An 18,304-nucleotide genomic window follows, 5' to 3' on the forward strand; every position below is an offset into this window, starting at 1 on the left:
AAGACAAAGCATTAGTACAGATTAGGTGTGAATAAACAGCAGCAAGTGCAAACCTGAAGAAAAACAACCTGAAAAAAACAGTGGGTAAGCAAACTGAACAAACTAAGATGAAATGAAATAAATACAAAAAAAGATTGTAAAAAATGTAAAAAGGAATGTAAAAAAAAAAGGAAGATATTGTTTGCCTTTTCTCCGTGACCTTTTGGTCAGCTATGTGGCCTGGTCCAATCTGCACCTTCTCCTTTGTTATCTCTTGCCCCACCCCCACCTCACTTGTTTATAATCTGTGACTTTTCTAATATTTGTCAGTCCCGAAGAAGGGTCACTGACCCGAAACGTTAACTCTGCTTCTCTTTCCACAGATGTCACAGAGACACCGGTCCAAGGATACTTCTGGGTCTGCTGAAGCCGGTTCTGACACTCAGCCAGTTGTTTCCTGCTGTGGGCAATTAGCAAAGGCCAACCCTCAGCCTGGTATGTCTTCAGTGCATCCTGGAGGTAGGTTTCAGCTTTCTGAGGCTCCCCTTTTCTCCTAAAAGCAAGAAAACAATCAGATTATAGATAATTAAAACAGAGAATACAGGAAATATTCAGCAGGTCAGGTAGCATTCAGCCTGAAACGTTAACTCTGTTTCTCTCTCCACAGATGCTGCCAGACCTGCTGAATATTTCCAGCACTTTCTCTTTTTATTTCAGATTTCCACATTCCGCAGTATTTTGCTTTTGTAGAAGACGACAGATCCGGGTTTAAGAATTCCAGATTCTGTAGTCAAAGTGGAGTGTTGCAAAGGAGGATATAACTGGTCATTAACTGCATTCCCCTGTACAACCAGCACTGTTAGTGTACCTGCACCCCAAGGACTGCAGCGGTTCAAGAAGGCAGGAGTGTGATGGAATACTCTCCACTTGCCTGGACAGGTGCAGCTCCAACAACACTCAAGAAGCTCGACACCATCCAGGACAAAGCAGCCCTCTTGATTGGCACCCCATCCACAAATATTCACTCCCTTCACCACAGACGCACAGTGGCAGCTGTGTGTACCATCTACAAGATGCACTGCAGCAACTCACCAAGGCTCCTTCGACAGCACCTTCCAAACCCGCGAACTCTACCAACTAGAAGGTAGAAGGGCAGCAAATATATGGGAACACCACCACCTGTAAGTTCCCCTCCAAGCCACACACCATCCTGACTTGGAACTATATCACCGTTCATTCACTGTCACTGGGTCAAAATCCTGGAACTCCCTTCCTAACAGCACTGTGGGTGTACCTACCCCACATGGACTGCAGTGGTTCCAGGTGGCAGCTCACCATCAACTTCTCAAGGGCAATTAGGGATGGGCAATAAATGCTGGCCTGGCCAGCGAAGTCCACGTCCCACGAATGAATTAAAGCTGTGTCACTCAACCACCAATGATCATTCTTCATACCCACGAGGGCACAGTGACCAGGCTGGAGCCAGTTACTGTGGGCACCCTGCCCCCGTCCACCCGCCCCCAATAAACCCAGTGCTGGTACAGTTTGTTCTGGAACATTTCATGTACATACATGTAGAAATCGGCCAGATTCTTCCCCAGCAGCTGAGCCGAGCGAATTTGTCCAATCCTTTTGAACATCTCAATAGCAGCCTGTGAAAGGTCCTAGAAAAGGGGTTAAGAAATATATCAATCAGTAACCAGTGAAACCTTGGCTGCCAGAGCCACGAGCTCCCCCGGCACCCATCACCCAGCCTACGCTGCCACCACCCCCCCCCCGCCCCCCGCTGCGCCTCATACAGGGGTGGGAGTGGCCAAATATCAAAAGGTCTGAAAATTAGCCAAGGATAAAAAATTCTGAACATGTATTTTGACCAGGAATCCTGTAATTCTAACACTGTTAATGACCTGTAATGAATGCAAATGTTTCCAGGCCACTTTAAATGTGCAGAAACATTAGTTTTCCCTTTGGTTACCTTAGATTACGGTCAGGACGGGGGACCAGTGACTCATCATTCCAGCATTTAATACTGTTAATAATGAAGGATAAACTAAATTTTAACACCAGAACATGACCTTGAAAACCTATTGGTAAAGCTGTGCTCATTTGTTCGTTGTCACTGTCTCCTCAGAGGGGTCACTGGCATTGTCTTACGACTTCTCTGGCTTTCTTCAAGGCTCCCTCACTCCACATCTCAATGTGATCCACCCACACGATATTGCCTCCTCCTCTTCTGTTTTTTCCCTCAATTTCTCCTTCAATTGTTGCCAAGACAAAGTTGTTGGGTCTTCATATCCAATGTCAATACTTGGCTACCTTTCACCGTCTAACTGCACTTAGCAAGCCTTTAGATTGCTGAACTACTTCTCTTGATCTAACCCACTCATTTGTCTTTTTACCCATCCAGCTGATTCTGAACATCCTCCGCCATAACCCCATTTTATTATCCTCCTCTCATCCTCTTTCTTCAGAGTCCAACTCTTGCATCATAGAGTGCAACACTCTGCACTAGTGACTGTACTATAGGACCTCCTTACTGCTCCTCAAGGGCCTCAATAGAAGACCTTGCTGCTCTAACAGATCCCACCCTCACGCCCTGCTAATCCTGAACTGACCAATCAGTGTTTCAGTCTCTCAGTGTCAGCTGCAGATTCACTTCTCCAGGTCTCAGCTGTAAACTGTAATTGAAGAAGCTGCAGTAGCCGAGCCTGGGAGAGAAAGAATCTGCGATTGGAGGAGTTGTTTTTCCTGTGCCTGCTGCACCTCCAGTCACTGCTCTGCTGTCATGTTCCTGCTCTCAGCAACTGTCAGTTTGACAGTAAACGGTTCTGTTTAAAAAAAAAATGACAGTTGTTGAGTGGGAAAGATGTTTGGCAGCTTTGTGGTTGGCTGACTTTAAAAAAAAACTCTGAACCATCATTTTCACTGACAACTGCTGAGAGTAGTAGCTGCCGCTTCCAAACTGTCAGCTCCGATTTTGTTTTCAAAGCTCGCTGGAAAACCACAAAGCTGCCCAAACGTCAGAAGCAGCAGCTCTTCCTCACAGTAACAGTTGCAATTTTTTTTTAAAGCTGGGCTTTTGGGTCCGAAGGTCGGTAAGGATAAAGCCAAAGGCGGATTTCCGAAATACCAATGTAGGAATTCTACTATTTGGTGGAAATCTCTCATTCCTGCTTACACCCATGAGAGGAGAGCGGTCAGAGAGCATCAAAACAGAGCGAGAGGAGAGCGGTCAGAGAGCATCAAAACAGAGCGAGAGGAGAGCGGTCAGAGAGCTTCAAAACAGAGCGAGAGGAGAGCGGTCAGAGAGCATCAAAACAGAGCGAGAGGAGAGCGGTCCGAGAGCTTCAAAACAGAGCGAGAGGAGAGCGGTCAGACAGCTTCAAAACAGTGCGAGAGGAGAGCGGTCCGAGTGCTTCAAAACAGAGCGAGAGGAGAGCGGTCCGAGAGCTTCAAAACAGAGCGAGAGGAGAGCGGTCCGAGAGCTTCAAAACAGAGCGAGAGGAGAGCGGTCCGAGAGCTTCAAAACAGAGCGAGAGGAGAGCGGTCCGAGAGCTTCAAAACAGAGCGAGAGGAGAGCGGTCCGAGAGCTTCAAAACAGAGCGAGAGGAGAGCGGTCCGAGAGCTTCAAAACAGAGCGAGAGGAGAGCGGTCCCAGAGCTTCAAAACAGAGCGAGAGGAGAGCGGTCCCAGAGCTTCAAAACAGAGCGAGAGGAGAGCGGTCCCAGAGCTTCAAAACAGAGCGAGAGGAGAGCGGTCCCAGAGCTTCAAAACAGAGCGAGAGGATAGCGGTCCGAGAGCATCATAACAGAGCGTGAGGAGAGCAGTCAGAGAGCATCAAAACAGAGCGAGAGGAGAGCGGTCAGAGAGCATCAAAACAGAGCGAGAGGAGAGCGGTCAGAGAGCATCAAAACAGAGCGAGAGGAGAGCGGTCCGAGAGCATCAAAACAGAGCGAGAGGATAGCGGTCCGAGAGCATCAAAACAGAGCGAGAGGAGAGCGGTCAGAGAGCATCAAAACAGAGCGAGAGGAGAGCGGTCAGAGAGTTTCAAATCTGCACGAGAGGAGAGCGGTCCGAGTGCTTCATATCTGCACGAGTGGAGAGCGGTCCGAGAGCTTCAAAACAGAGCGAGAGGAGAGCGGTCCGAGAGCTTCAAAACAGAGCGAGAGGAGAGCGGTCCGAGAGCTTCAAAACAGAGCGAGAGGAGAGCGGTCCGAGTGCTTCAAAACAGAGCGAGAGGAGAGCGGTCCGAGTGCTTCAAAACAGAGCGAGAGGAGAGCGGTCCGAGTGCTTCAAAACAGAGCGAGAGGAGAGCGGTCCGAGTGCTTCAAAACAGAGAGAGAGGAGAGCGGTCCGAGTGCTTCAAAACAGAGAGAGAGGAGAGCGGTCCGAGAGTTTCAAAACAGAGAGAGAGAGAGGAGAGAGGGAGTATCAGTAAATAGCTGGGTTAGTAACTGAAGTAAAGAGAAAGGAAAGGTCTGCAGTATTTTTTGGGAATAAAAGGTACAGAATTGGGGGAAGGCTGATTTCAATATGATAAAACAGGATCTGCCCAAAGTGTACTGGGTGCAGTTACTTGTAGGAAAGTCTACATCAGATCAGTGGGCGTCATTCAAAAAGGAAATAGTGAGGGTTCGGAGCCAACATGTACCCATTAAGGTGAAGGATAGGACCAACAAGTCCAGGGAACCCTGGATGTCAGGGGATATAGAGGATTGGATTAGGGAAAAAAAGGAGGCATATGGCAGATTCAGAGCACTGAAAACTGTGGAGGCATTAGAGGAGTATAGAAAGTGTAGTGGGGGGGGGGGGGTATTTAAAAAAGTAATTAGGAGAGCAAAGAGGGGACATGAAAAAACACTGGCGGGCAAGATAAAGGAAAATTACAAGGCGTTTTATAGCTATATTAAGAGCAAGAGGATAACCAGGGAAAGAGTAGGGCCCATTAGGGACCAAAGTGGCAATGTGTGTGTGGAGCCGGAGGCCATAGGTGAGGTTTTGAAGGATTACTTTTCATCTGTGTTCGCTATGAAAAAGGACGATGTAGGTGTAGAGATCAGGGAGGGAGATTGTGATATACTTGAACATATTAGCATTGAAAGGGAGGAAGTATTAGATGTTTTAGTGGGCTTAAAAGTGGATAAATCCCCAGGCCCAGATGAGATGCTCCCAGGCTGTTATGTGAGGCAAGGGAGGAGATAGCAGAGGCTCTGACACAAATTTTCAAATCCTCTCTGGCCACAGGAGAGATGCCAGAGGACTGGAGGACAGTGAATGTGGTGCCATTATTCAAGAAGGTCTAACATCAGTGGTAGGGAAACTATTGGAAACCATTCTGAGGGAAAGGTAGAAACATTTGAGGAAACAAAGTAAGATAATTCAGGACAGACGGGCAGTTAAATTCATTATGGCTTGTTTTCAGGGAGATAATTGACAGACTGTTCAGCAGATGCCCAAGCCAGGAAACCAGGCGCTGCACCTCACTTCCACAGGCAGCGGCACCAGTAACTATCAGAGCTCTGGTCTTTACTGCATTAAATTACACCAGTGACACGAGCCACATGACTTTCCATTTCCAGCACACAGGGTCCAACTGTGCAGCCCAGGGGGCACGAACCCCCCCCCCCACCCCCCCCAATATGCGCGCGACTCCCCCCACCCGCCCATGTGTGCGCAGCCCAGAGGGCGTGACCCCCTCGGACGTGTCCCAATGGGCGCGATCCCCCTGCGCACGGCCCAGGAGGTCTTACCCGCCCCCCCCACCCGCAGCCGGAGTGTAATAGACACACGCATGCAGCCTCGGTGTGCCAGAACACACTGTGTAAGAGGAGTCTTACCAAGTAGTGTTTCTCAAAGGCTTCTACAGACGACAATGCTTCATTCAGTATCTTATAGGGACTCTGTGGACTGTTGGCTGAAAGGGAACAGAGCAACAGATGTTTGTGTTTAGTGAAGTAAAGAGTAGCTGCATCCAAATGTTCACAGATCTCGAAAACTGAGATAACTGTCCACTGCATCCCCCCAACCCCCTTCACCCACCTGGATGCTGCTCCCTAAGCCCCTGGAATCACCGGCTCCACCATCTCATCCACCTGTCTTTCAGCCATCTCTCTCCTTTATTGAATCAATATCTCTTTTCCTCACAGCTCTGTAGTGACTGGGACAGTCCTTAAATTACATGCACTGTGTGAATGTCCCCTGAGAATCAAGCCCTTCACCATACAGAACAAGTTCAGGGACCTTGTGAACTTCACTCAGTGCTTGAAGGCAGTTTTGCCCCAGTCACATAAAGGGACCTGGAGCATAGATGGAATGTATGTGTAAGAAGCAGAATTGCACTGCCTCTGGGTGTTAAAGTGAAAGACTGCATGTCCAGTGAGACAGGGCTTGTCTATCAGGTGCTCGCTGTCTGTTCAAGAGGTAAAGTGCATCAGGTAGGGCCTGAAAGTTGCTGATTTTTGATTTCCAACCACCCACAAAAGCTGCCTCAATCATGGAAAAGGAGTGCTGCATTACCTAATGCCTCCACAGGAGAGCACTCCAGCACACAGTAAACAGCCCAGCTGCCAGAGCACCTCGCACACACTGGAACAGGTAATTCACAGTAAAGCCTGGCTACCCGACCTGAACCTGACAGGCTGGACTGTACTGTTTTCTTTCCTATTGTTTATGTTTTAGTCTATGATCTTTTTCTGTTTCAAAAATATGTTTGTTATTTTCGGGTCAAATCGGGCATTTAAAAAAAATTAAAGGGCTCGGGCCCGGGTCGGGTTCAGGTTGGCTGTTTTTGGGTCGGGTTTTAATTTTATACCGGAGGCAGGCTTTAATTCACAGGGACTCAGGGTGCACCCCTTCAGTAGAGGAGCAGACTACGCAGCAGCCAGTCTGATTTTAAATAAATCAAGTGATGGGATAGAGACGATATGCAAACAAGCCCAGCATTACAGCTCAGTCAAAGCTATGTGTGTCACCATCAGTTTGGCTAGTCAGCATCACTGGTGAATTCCAGCACATGTTCTCAGTCTGAAACCCCAAAGGTAGGTGGTTACTCCCTTGTCTGATCCAAAGGTCTCCATCATTATGTCAAACTCACCTACTTCCTGTGCACAGTGAAAGTGGGGAGCCAGAGTGGGAGTGGGGAAGGGGAAAAGCAAGAGCGTGGGACAGTGAGAAAAGGCTGCAAGGTGCCATTTACCAGTTTCAGGACGCTCCTCTCCCAGCCCTGCCAAAACATCCACTGTCCTGTTCAGGTCTTCAGAACTTGGTCCCTTCTCTGAGATCAGTCCACACAGGTAACCAAGAGACTTCAGCTGATGGGTTTAGAAAGTGAGGAAAGTTATTGTATATGAGGTGTCAGTGCAATCTCACATATACGCAGGTCATAGAGTTACACAGCACAGAAACAGGCCCTTCGGCCCATCATCTCTGTGCTGGCCATCAAGCACCTATCTATTCTAATTCCATATTCCTGCACTTGGCCCGTAGCCTTGTATGCTATGGCGTTTCAAGTGCACATCTAAATACTTCTTAAATGTGGTGAGGGTTCCTGCCTCTACCACCTCTTCAGGCAGTGCGTTCCAGATTCCAAGCACCCTTTGGGTGAAAATTTTTTTCTTCAAATCCCCTCTAAACTTCCTGCACCTTACCTTAAATCTATGCCCCCTGGTTATTGACCCCTCCGCTTAGGGAAAAAGTTTCTTCCTATCTACCCTGTCAATGCCCCTCATAATTTTGTATACCTCAATCAGGTCCCCCCCTCAGCCTTCTCCGCTCCAAGGTCAAAGCAACCCACTGTACCCCCAAGGCAATATAACTAAACATACCCCAAAAGCTTTTTAACTGAACCCCCTCCCACTCCAAGGAGAGAATAAATGATTATAATCTCCAGCTAGAAGTATAACTCATTACAGCAGACCCCCACTCTCACCCCGATGAGGGGTCAGCAAGTCTGTTTGAACAAACACCAGGTGAAACAGTGGAAAAGCTGAGAGAGATGGTCAACCACCCCAGATCCTTTATACATGACCAGCTGGACAGTGCAATCTGCCTTGGCCACTGACTCACTCAGAAGAGCCCTGGATATTTCGCTAAAGCATCAATTTGGTTCCAAACTAGAAATTCTCAGAGTCCTGTCCTCATAGGGTGCAGCTTTGCTCAGGTAATTTAAAACACTCATTTATAATGGTTGCCTTCCATTGTACCAGCCACACTCACAATACAGCATCCCAACTCTCGTGCTGCTGATCCCTCCTACCCCAATCCAACCCCAACCCTGTCCCATCCCATCCCACGTGGCTGTGTCTCCCCCAATCCTGCACAGCTGCCCCGCCAGGAGAGCCTCTGCGTCCACGGGTCCGTCGGCCTCCACTCCCAACCTGCTTGGAGTGGGTTTCAGGACAGGATGATGTGCTGCTCTTTCTGCCCTGTCGATGGTAACAGGAGAATTTTAGAAGGGGCCAGCTATCTCAGAGACTAGCTGAACGGGCTGAATAAAAGACAATGCTGGGGCTCCAAGTGGGAAATGCCTGAATCAAACTCATTGAGAAAGTGAAGGTATAGTCCACACCCGATCACACTGCATAGTCATGGTCCTGCATTCCATCAACTGTGAGGGATTAAACACAGGCACAGTTTGCATTTTGTCATACTGTGGAGGTGGTAGGGAAGAGAGTGGAGAACGCAGGCAGGGTCCGTGATCCATCACACTGTGGGGGAAACGCATCAGGGTCCACTTTCCATCACACTCCAATGGAAATGCAGGCAAGGTCCGTGTTCCATCACACTGTGGGGGAAACGCAGGCAGGGTCCGTGTTCCATCACACTCCGGTGGAAATGCAGGCATGGTCCGTGTTCCATCACACTCCGGTGGAAACGCAGGCATGGTCCATGTTCCATCACACTGTGGGGGAAACGCAAGCAGGGTCCGTGTTCCATCACACTGTGGGGGAAACGCAGGAAAGGCCCGTGTTCCATCACACTCCAATGGAAACGCAGGCAAGGTCCGTGTTCCATCACACTCTGGTGGAAACGCAGGCAAGGTCCATGTTCCATCACACTCCAATGGAAATGCAGGCAAGGTCAGTGTTCCATCACACTCCAATGGAAATGCAGGCAAGGTCAGTGTTCCATCACACTCTGGTGGAAACGCAGGCAAGGTCCATGTTCCATCACACTCCAATGGAAATGCAGGCAAGGTTAGTGTTCCATCACACTCTGGTGGAAACGCAGGCAGGGTCCATGTTCCATCACACTATGGGGGAAATGCAGACTGGGTTCGTGTTCCATCACACTCTGGTGGAAACGCAGGCAAGGCCAGTGTTCCATCACACACCAATGGAAATGCAGGCAAGGCCCGTGTTCCATCACACTCCAATGGAAATGCAGGCAAGGTCCGTGATCCATCACACTCTGGTGGAAACGCAGGCAGGGTCCATGTTCCATCACACTCCAATGGAAACGCAGGCAAGGTCCGTGTTCCATCACACTCCAATGGAAATGCAGGCAAGGTCCGTGTTCCATCACACTCCAATGGAAATGCAGGCAAGGTCCGTGTTCCATCACACTCTGGTGGAAACGCAGGCAGGGTCCATGTTCCATCACACTCCGGTGGAAACGCAGGCAGGGTCCATGTTCCATCACACTCCAATGGAAACGCAGGCAGGATCCATGTTCCATCACACTCCAATGGAAACGCAGGCAGGATCCATGTTCCATCACACTCCAATGGAAACGCAGGCAGGATCAGTGTTCCATCACACTGTGGGGGAAATGCAGGCAGGGTCCGTGTTCCATCACACTCTGGTGGAAATGCAGACAGGGTCCGTGTTCCATCACACTGTGGGGGAAATGCAGGCAGGGTTCGTGTTCCATCACACTCTGGTGGAAACGCAGGCAGGGTCAGTGTTCCATCACACTCTGGTGGAAATGCAGGCAGGGTCAGTGTTCCATCACACTGTGGGGGAAATGCAGGCAGGGTCCGTGTTCCATCACACTGTGGGGGAAATGCAGGCAGGGTCCGTGTTCCATCACACTGTGGGGGAAATGCAGGCATGGTCCGTGTTCCATCACACTCTGGTGGAAATGCAGGCAGGGTCAGTGTTCCATCACACTGTGGGGGAAATGCAGGCAGGGTTCGTGTTCCATCACACTCTGGTGGAAATGCAGGCAGGGTCAGTGTTCCATCACACTGTGGGGGAAATGCAGGCAGGGTCAGTGTTCCATCACACTCTGGTGGAAATGCAGGCAGGGTCCGTGTTCCATCACACTGTGGGGGAAATGCAGGCATGGTCCGTGTTCCATCACACTCTGGTGGAAATGCAGGCAGGGTCCGTGTTCCATCACACTGTGGGGGAAATGCAGGCATGGTCCGTGTTCCATCACACTGCAGGGGTTGGGGGGAGGGGGAATGCAGTCACGTTCCTGTGTTCCTGGACTTGGGGATATTGTGGATACGCCCTGATAGTGAATGTTTAATGAGAATCAAGGGTTAAAATTAGAAATAATTATTACACTACCTTAAGATTTTTTCAGCACGTCTGCCATGGTAACTACACCCTCAATACTGCGTTCATCTCACTGCTCCAGAGTGAGATCGCGACCACAAAAAGCCAAGAAGCTCTGTTCACAGCTCGAGCTAGCTGACGATTTGCTCAAATACCTTTTCTGTGGCGTAGCTCCAAAGTCCAACAGTGTGGCAGTAATTGTTCTCCAGCTGAGCTTGATCACAACAGCCTTCAATCCTCTGCAGGACCTCAAGACAGCTCAGGAACACCCAGCAATCCAGTGCTCCGACCGGGACTGACACCTGAACAGGAAAATGGACAAGTGATGAGATGTCCAGCTGGACACATGACCAACAGCAATGGGACAGTGTAGAGGGAGCTTTACTCTGTATCTAACCCCATGCTGTACCTGCCCTGGGAATGCTTGATGGGACAGTGTAGAGGGAGCTTTACTCTGTATCTAACCCCATGCTGGACCTGCCCTGGGAGTGTTTGATGGGGGACAGTGTAAAGGGAGCTTTACTCTGTATCTAATCCCCTGCTGGACCTGCCCTGGGAATGTTTGATGGGGACAGTGTAGAGGGAGCTTTACTCTGTATCTAGCCCCGTGCTGTACCTGCCCTGGGATGCATCCAAGGATACTGAGAGAAGTGAGAGTGGAAATCGCAGAGAGCACTGGCCATAATTTTCCAGTCTTTCTTAGACTCAGGGGTGGTGCCAGAGGATTGGAGAATTGCAAATGCAACAAAGGATGTAAAGATAAGCCCAGCAACGACAAACCAATTAGTTTAACTTCACCTCTGCACCCTCTCAAGGACCCTCACATCCTTCCTGAAGTGTGGTGACCAGAACTGGATGCAATACATAGAATCATAGAAAATAGGAGCAGGAGTAGGCCATTCGGCCCTTTGAGCCTACTTCGCCATTCATTATGACCATGGCTAATCATCCAACTCAGTAGCCTGTTCCCACTTTCCCCCCATACCCTTTGATCCCTTTAGACCCAAGAGCTATATCTAACTCCTTCTTGAAAACATACAATGTTTTGGCCTCAACTGCTTTCTGTGGTAGCGAATTCCACAGGTTCACCACTTGCTGGGTGAAGAAATTTCTCCTCATCTCAGTCCTGAAAGGTTTACCCTGTATCCTTAGACTATGATCCCTGGTTCTGGACTCCCCCACCATCGGGAACAGCCTTCCTGCATCTACCCTGTCAAGTCATGTTAGAATTTTATAGGTTTATGAGATCCCCCCTCACTCTTCTGAACTCCAGCGAATATAATCCTAACCGACTCAATCTCTCCTCATACGTCAGTCTCATCATCCCAGGAATCAGTCTGGTAAACCTTCGCTGCACTCCCTCTACAGCAAGAGCATCCTTCCTCAGATAAGGAGATCAAAATTGCACACAATATTCCAGGTGTGGCCTCACCAAGGCCCTGTATAATTGCAGCAAGATATCCCTAATCCTCTCGCTATGAAGGCCAACATACCATTTGCCTTTTTTACCGCCTGTTGCACTTACATGCTTACTTTCAGTGACTGGTGTACGAGAACACCCAGGTCTCACTGCATATTCCCCTCTCTCAGTTTATAGACATTCAGATAATAATCTGCATCCTGTTTTTGCTACCAAAGTGGATAACCTCACATTTATCCACATTATACTGCATCTGCCATGCATTAGCCCACTCACTCAACTTGTCCAAATCACCCTGAAGCCTCTCTGCATCCTCCTCACAACTCACCCTCCCACCCAGTTTTGTGTCATCTTCAAATTTGGAGACATTACATTTAGTTCCCTCATCTAAATCATTAATAGAGAAGTTAGACAAGGAAAAGCTGTTCCCATTAACTGACGGCACAAGGACTAGGGGACACAGATTGAAGGTTTTGAGCAAGAGATGCAGGGGGAATATGAGGAAGAACATTTTTACACAGCCGGTGGTAATGACCTGGAACTCGCTGCCCACAAGGGTGGTGGAAGTGGAGATCAATGACTTCAAAAGGAAATTTGATGGGCACTTGAGAGAAAGAGAGTTGCAGGGCGATGAGGATTGAGTGGGGGAGTGGGACTGACTAGATGGCTCTATGGAGAGGCAGCATGGACTTGATGAACCGAATGGCCTCCTTTTGTCCTGTAAATGACTGACTAAAAGACAAACATCATGGATAGGTACCTGCAGCCTGTTGTTTGCAAATCCTGCACCATGTGGGAACTTCAGGACACTTCATGTGTCTTGGGCGACCATGTGTGTAGGAAGTTAGGAAGTGTCTCCAGTTGCTTCAGCTTGAGTTCAGGATTTCCGAGCTTGAGGGGCAGCTGAAGTCACTGAGGAGCATCAGGGATCAGGAGTGTTTCCTGGATCGTATGTCCAGGAGGTGGTCACCCCAAAGGCAGTAGGAGTTCAGGATAGCCGGTGGGTGGCCATCGGGAAGAGTAGGAATAGGTAGGAACTGCAGGAATCTTCGGGGTGTGTGCCACTCTCAAACAGGTACTCAGCTTTGGAGACTGTTGAGAGTGACGACATCCTGAAGGAGTGCAGTCCAGACCATGGTACCAATGGACACTGGACTGTACAGGAAGGAGCAGCAAAGTGCAGAAATGCAGTTGTTATCGGTGATTCCATAGTCAGGGGGACAGATAGGCATTTCTGTAACTGTTATTGTGAGTCCTGCATGGTGTGTTGTCTCCCTGGTGCCAGGGTAAAGGACATCATGGAGAGGGTGCAGGATATTGTGAAGGGAGTGAGCAGAAGCTGTGGTACACATTGGTACCAATGACATGGCAAGGACAGGTATTGAGGTCCAATGGTCGGATTTTCAAGAGCTAGGGAGGAAGTTAAAGAGTAGGACCTCGAAGGTAGTGATCTCTTGATTACTCCCAGTGCCTCGCGCTAGCAAGAGGAGAATTGGAAGATAGGGAGGATCAATGCATTTCTTGAAGCATGGTGCAAGAAGAAAGACTTCAGATTTATGGGGCACTGGGAGCAGTTCTGGGGCAGGAGGCACCGATTCACAAGGGACAGGTTGCACCTCAACAGGACTAGGAGCAAAGTCCTCATAGGGAGATTCACTTGTGTGGTTGGGAAGGGTTTAAACAAAATTGGCAGGGCGATGGACACCAGCAAACAGAAGCAGAAAAGAGGAATAAGTTGCATAATGAGAGAGTACTGGACAGTACCACAGAAGGAAGTAGTAGCATATTAGATAGCAGCAGACTAAGAAGGCCCATGAGGAATACAAAGACAGGATTACAATGCATGTGTGTAAACACACAAAGTGTGGTGAATAAGGTTGGTGAGCTACAAGCACAAATAGCAGAATGGGAATATGATGTAGTGGCAGTAATGGAAACGTGACTTAAAATGGTGAGGACTGGGCACTTAATAGACAAGGATATACAAGGTACAAGGGCGGCACAGTGGCGCAGTGGTTAGCACCGCAGCCTCACAGCTCCAGCGACCCGGGTTCAATTCTGAGTACTGCCTGTGCGGAGTTTGCAAGTTCTCCCTGTGACCGCGTGGGTTTTCGCCTGGTGCTCAGGTTTCCTCCCACAGCCAAAGACTTGCAGGTTGATAGGTAAATTGGCCATTATAAATTGCCACTTGTATAGGTAGGTGGTAGGGGAATTGAGGGAAGGTGGGGATGGGGTAGGAATATGGGATTAATGTAGGATTAGTATAAATGGGTGGTTGTTGGTCGGCACAGACTCGGTGGGCCAAAGGGCCTGTTTCAGTGCTGTATCTCTAAATAAAATCAAATAAAAATAAAATAAAGTGTTCAGAAAAGATAGAGAAGGAAAACAAGGAAGTGGTGTGACTGTATTGATTAGGGAAGACATTGTAGCATTGAAAGGGAGGATGCCCTTGAGGGGGCAAGTACAGAATCAATTTGGTTAGAGTTGAGAAGCAAACAGGGGATGATCACATTGCTAAGGATATTCTCTAGGCCTCCAAATAGTGACAGAGAGAGATAGAGGAGAAAATCTCTTGGGAAATCATAAGAACTGTGCCAGATCTATAGAGTGGTGATATTGGAGGTCTTTATTTACCAAATATCAATTGGGATAATTTTAGAGGAAAGGGTAAGGAGGGGGAAGAATTTCTGAAATGTGTTCAGGAGAACTTCCTTGATCAGTTTGTCCTCAACCCAACTAGAAAGGAGGCATTGCTGGATCTGGTGCTGGGAAATGAGGTGGGCCGAGTGGACCAAGTATCTGTGGGGGAGCACCTGGGTAAGAGTGATCATCATATCATTAGGTTTAGATTAGTAATGCAGAAAAGCAAGGAAGGAAATAAGGTAGAAAATAAGACTGACAGGAAGAGCTGTATCAGAACAATGGGTTACCTTTAAGGAAGAGATGCTTCAGGTACAGGCTAGGAACATTCCAACAAGGATGAAAGGTAAGGGAACAAAAAAACAGGGCTCTTTGGATGATGAGGGTGATAGAGATTACGATGAAACAAAAAAAGAGGGTGCTTGATGCATGTCAGGTGAATTCTTCAAGTGAACCAGGCCAAATACTATAACTTGAGAGGGGAGGTGAAGAGGAAAATAGGACTGGCAAAGAGAGAATATGATAACAGAACGGCAGTCAACAGAAAAGGGAACCCAAAGATAGTAAGCGAGCAGCAAGAGGTGGAGTGGGGCCTATTAGGGACAGAGAGGGTGATATATGCCGAAAGGCGCAGGGCAAGGCTAATATACTTAATGAGTACTTTGTATCAGTGTTAGAGTCATAGAGTCAGGAACCTGACAAAATATCTGAAGAAGCGGAGTGAGTAGAGGCAATGGTTCGAGTAAAATATGAGAGGGAGGTGGAAAGGCTGGCTATGCTTAGGGTAGATAAGTCACCTGGTCCGGATGGCTTGCATCCCAGGTTGGTAAAGTGGGGATGGAGATAGCGGAAGGGCTTGTCATAATCTTCCAATCTTCCCTAGATACAGGGGAGGTGCCAGAGGATTGGAGAGTGGCAAATGTGACACCTTTATTCAAGAAAGGGTGTAAGGACAGTCCTTGTAACTACAGGCCAGTTAGTTTCACATCAGTGATGGGTAAGGTTTTAGAAATAATAATCAGGGAAAACATCAATAGGTACCTAGGGAGGTTTGAGTTAAATAAGGATAGCCAGCATGGATTTATAAAAGAGAGATCATGCTTGACTAATTAAATTTTTGATGAACAAACAGTGAAGTTTGATGAAGGGAATGCGGTGGATGTTGTCTATGGAGTTTAAGAAAGCATTTGATAAAGTGCCACATAAAAGGCTGGTCAACAAAACTGAGGCTCATGGAAGAGGAGGGTCAGTGTCTAATTGGATATAAAGTTGGCTTAAGGACAGAAAACAGTGAGTCGTAGTAAATGGTTGTTTTTCAGACTGGAGCATGGTAGACAGTGATGTTCCCCAAGGGTCAGTGCTGGGACCACTGCTTTTTTTGCTACATATAAATGATTTGGATCTTGGAATACAGAAAATCTCAAAATTTGCCAATGACACCAAACGTGGAGGTGTGGCAAACAGTGAGGATGATTTAAGTTGCCTGCAACAGGACATAGATAAGCTAGCAGAATGGGCAGAGAGGTGGCAGATAGAATTTAATACTGACAAGTGTGAGGTGATGCATTTTGGCAGACGGAATAGGGAGAGGCAATATATACTTAATCACACAGTTCTAAAGAGTGTGCGGGAACAGAGAGACCTGGGGGGTGCATGTATATTGATCTTTGAAGGTGGCAGGGCATATTGAGAGAGTGATTAGTAAAGCATATGGAATCTTGGGTTTCATAAATAGAGACATTGAGTACAAAAGCAGGGAAGTTATGGAAGTTAGGCCCCAACTGGAGTATTGATTCTAGTTCTGGTCACCACACTTCAGGAAGGATGTGAGGGTCCTTGAAAGGGTGCAGAGGAGATTTACCAGAATGGTTCCAGGGATGGAGGATTTTAGTTACAAGGTTAGGTTTGAAAAGCTGGGTTTGTTCTCCTTAGAACAAAGGAGACTGAGGGGAGATTTGATAAAGGTGTACAAGATTATGACAGACTTAGATAAGTTAGACAAGGAAAGACTGTTCCCATTAACTAATGTTACAAAGACTAGGGGAAACAGACAAGGTTTTGGGTAAGAAATGCAGGGGGAATATGAGGAAGAACTTTCTTTTTAGGCAGTGGGGTAGTAATGACCTGGAACTCTCTGCCCACAGGTGTGGTGGAAGCAGCGACAATCACTGACTTCAAGAGGAAGTTGGATGGTCACTTGAAGGAAATAAACTTGTAGGGATATCAGAATCGAGCGGGGGAGTGGGACTGAAGGGATTACTCTGTGGAGAGCCGGCATGGACTAGATGGGTCGAATGGTCACCTTCTGTGCTGTAAATGCCTCTAAGTGGATGAAATATGTGGACTAATTAATTAAATAAAGCAAGACTATATACAGACGGCAGTACAGGTAGTTTGTCACATCTGCAGCATGTGGGAGTTTGCGAAGACCATTGCAATCCTGCACAATCACATCACAGTGTCTGCATCTCAAGAACTTCAGCTCAGAGTTGTTGAGTGAGAGTCTGAGGTGCAGACATTGCACGGCATCAGGGAGGGGAAGAGTTACCTGGACACTTTGATCCAGGAGGGTGTGACTGCAGCCAGGCAGGTAAGGAGACCCCAGGAGCCTTGCTGGAGGAGCCTCGGCCTTTGTCCTTATCCAACAAGAGTTTGTTGCTGCCAATCTCTGCCCTCTAACCAACCACCCCTCCACATTCCCACAACTACAGAGGGCAAAGGCTGTGGGCTGGATGATCAAACTGACTGTGGCACCATGGTACAGGAGGCTATGCAAGTGGGAGGAGTGAAAAGGAACATGGTTGTGAACAGGGACAGTATAGTCAGGGGGACAGATACTGTTCTCTGCAGCTGCAACCCGGAGTTCTGAAGGTTGTGTTGCCTGCCCAGTGCCAGGGTTAAAGATATCGCACGACTAGAGATGGACTTGGAGTGGGAAGGGAAGGATCCAGTTGTCATGGTCCACGTCGGAACCAACAACAAAGGCCAAACTAGGAATGATGTTCTGCTGAAAGTGTTTGGGGAGTTGGGGTCTAAATTAAAATGCAGAACCTCAAAGGTCATCATCTCTGGATTATTACTTGACCCATGCGCAAATTGGCACAGGGATAAGCAGATTAGAAGGTTAAATGTGTGGCTCAAAGAGCAGTGTGGGAGAAAGGGATTTCAATTCATGAGGCACTGACACCAGTACTGGGGTAACAGGGTGCTGTTCTTGGGGATGGGCTCCACTCAATCTAGGCTGGGACCAGTGACCCAGCGATCGATTAACTAGGACAGTCAAAAGGAGTTTAAACTAATGAAAGGGGTGGGGGGGGGGGGGGGAGAATTTCGGTAACAGTAAATTCAAATGCACTAAGAGAAATATCAAGGCTCTGGAACAGAGATGAGACTTGGGTAAAATCAAGCAGAGTGGGTCAGGAAGGGACAGGGAGCTTAACAAAGGTAATAAGACATTAGTGACTAGGGTAACATCAGGGAAAAATAGAAAGAAGTTAAAGCTAAAGATATTATATTGTATTATACAGTAGTGGAGAAACTAATGGGAATAAAAGTCAACAAATCCTCTGGACTTGACGACCTGGATCCTCAGGTTCTATAGAGATATTGGATGCATTAGTTTTGATCTATTCCAGAACAGTCCCCATGGTTGCAAAGTAGCAACAATGGAGGGACAGAAAAAACGGGAACTGCAGGTCAGTCAGGGAAAATACTGAAATCTATTATTAGGGAGGTGGTCATAAGAAACTTAGAAAATCATATG

The 18,304-nt window shown here is 47.9% G+C and overlaps 1 protein-coding gene across 2 annotated transcripts in view; it reads right to left on the reverse strand.

Annotated features, from left to right (window-relative positions):
* Positions 1-18,304, reverse strand: part of trappc10 (trafficking protein particle complex subunit 10) — an 80,101-nt gene that overhangs the window by 49,671 nt on the left and 12,126 nt on the right. The window contains exons 7-11 of one of the 2 annotated variants that reach the window (XM_068041304.1): positions 10,637-10,783; positions 7,175-7,289; positions 5,817-5,893; positions 1,552-1,643; positions 392-532 (exon numbers count right to left, since the gene is read on the reverse strand). In XM_068041304.1, coding sequence (XP_067897405.1) covers positions 392-532; positions 1,552-1,643; positions 5,817-5,893; positions 7,175-7,289; positions 10,637-10,783 — 572 coding nt within the window. Of the gene's footprint in view, positions 1-391; positions 533-1,551; positions 1,644-2,594; positions 2,735-5,816; positions 5,894-7,174; positions 7,290-10,636; positions 10,784-18,304 lie in introns of those variants that run through there. The other variant, XM_068041306.1, reaches the window with a different exon arrangement.

This window comes from Heterodontus francisci, chromosome 10, assembly GCF_036365525.1.
Source record: "Heterodontus francisci isolate sHetFra1 chromosome 10, sHetFra1.hap1, whole genome shotgun sequence".
NCBI lineage: Eukaryota > Metazoa > Chordata > Chondrichthyes > Heterodontiformes > Heterodontidae > Heterodontus > Heterodontus francisci.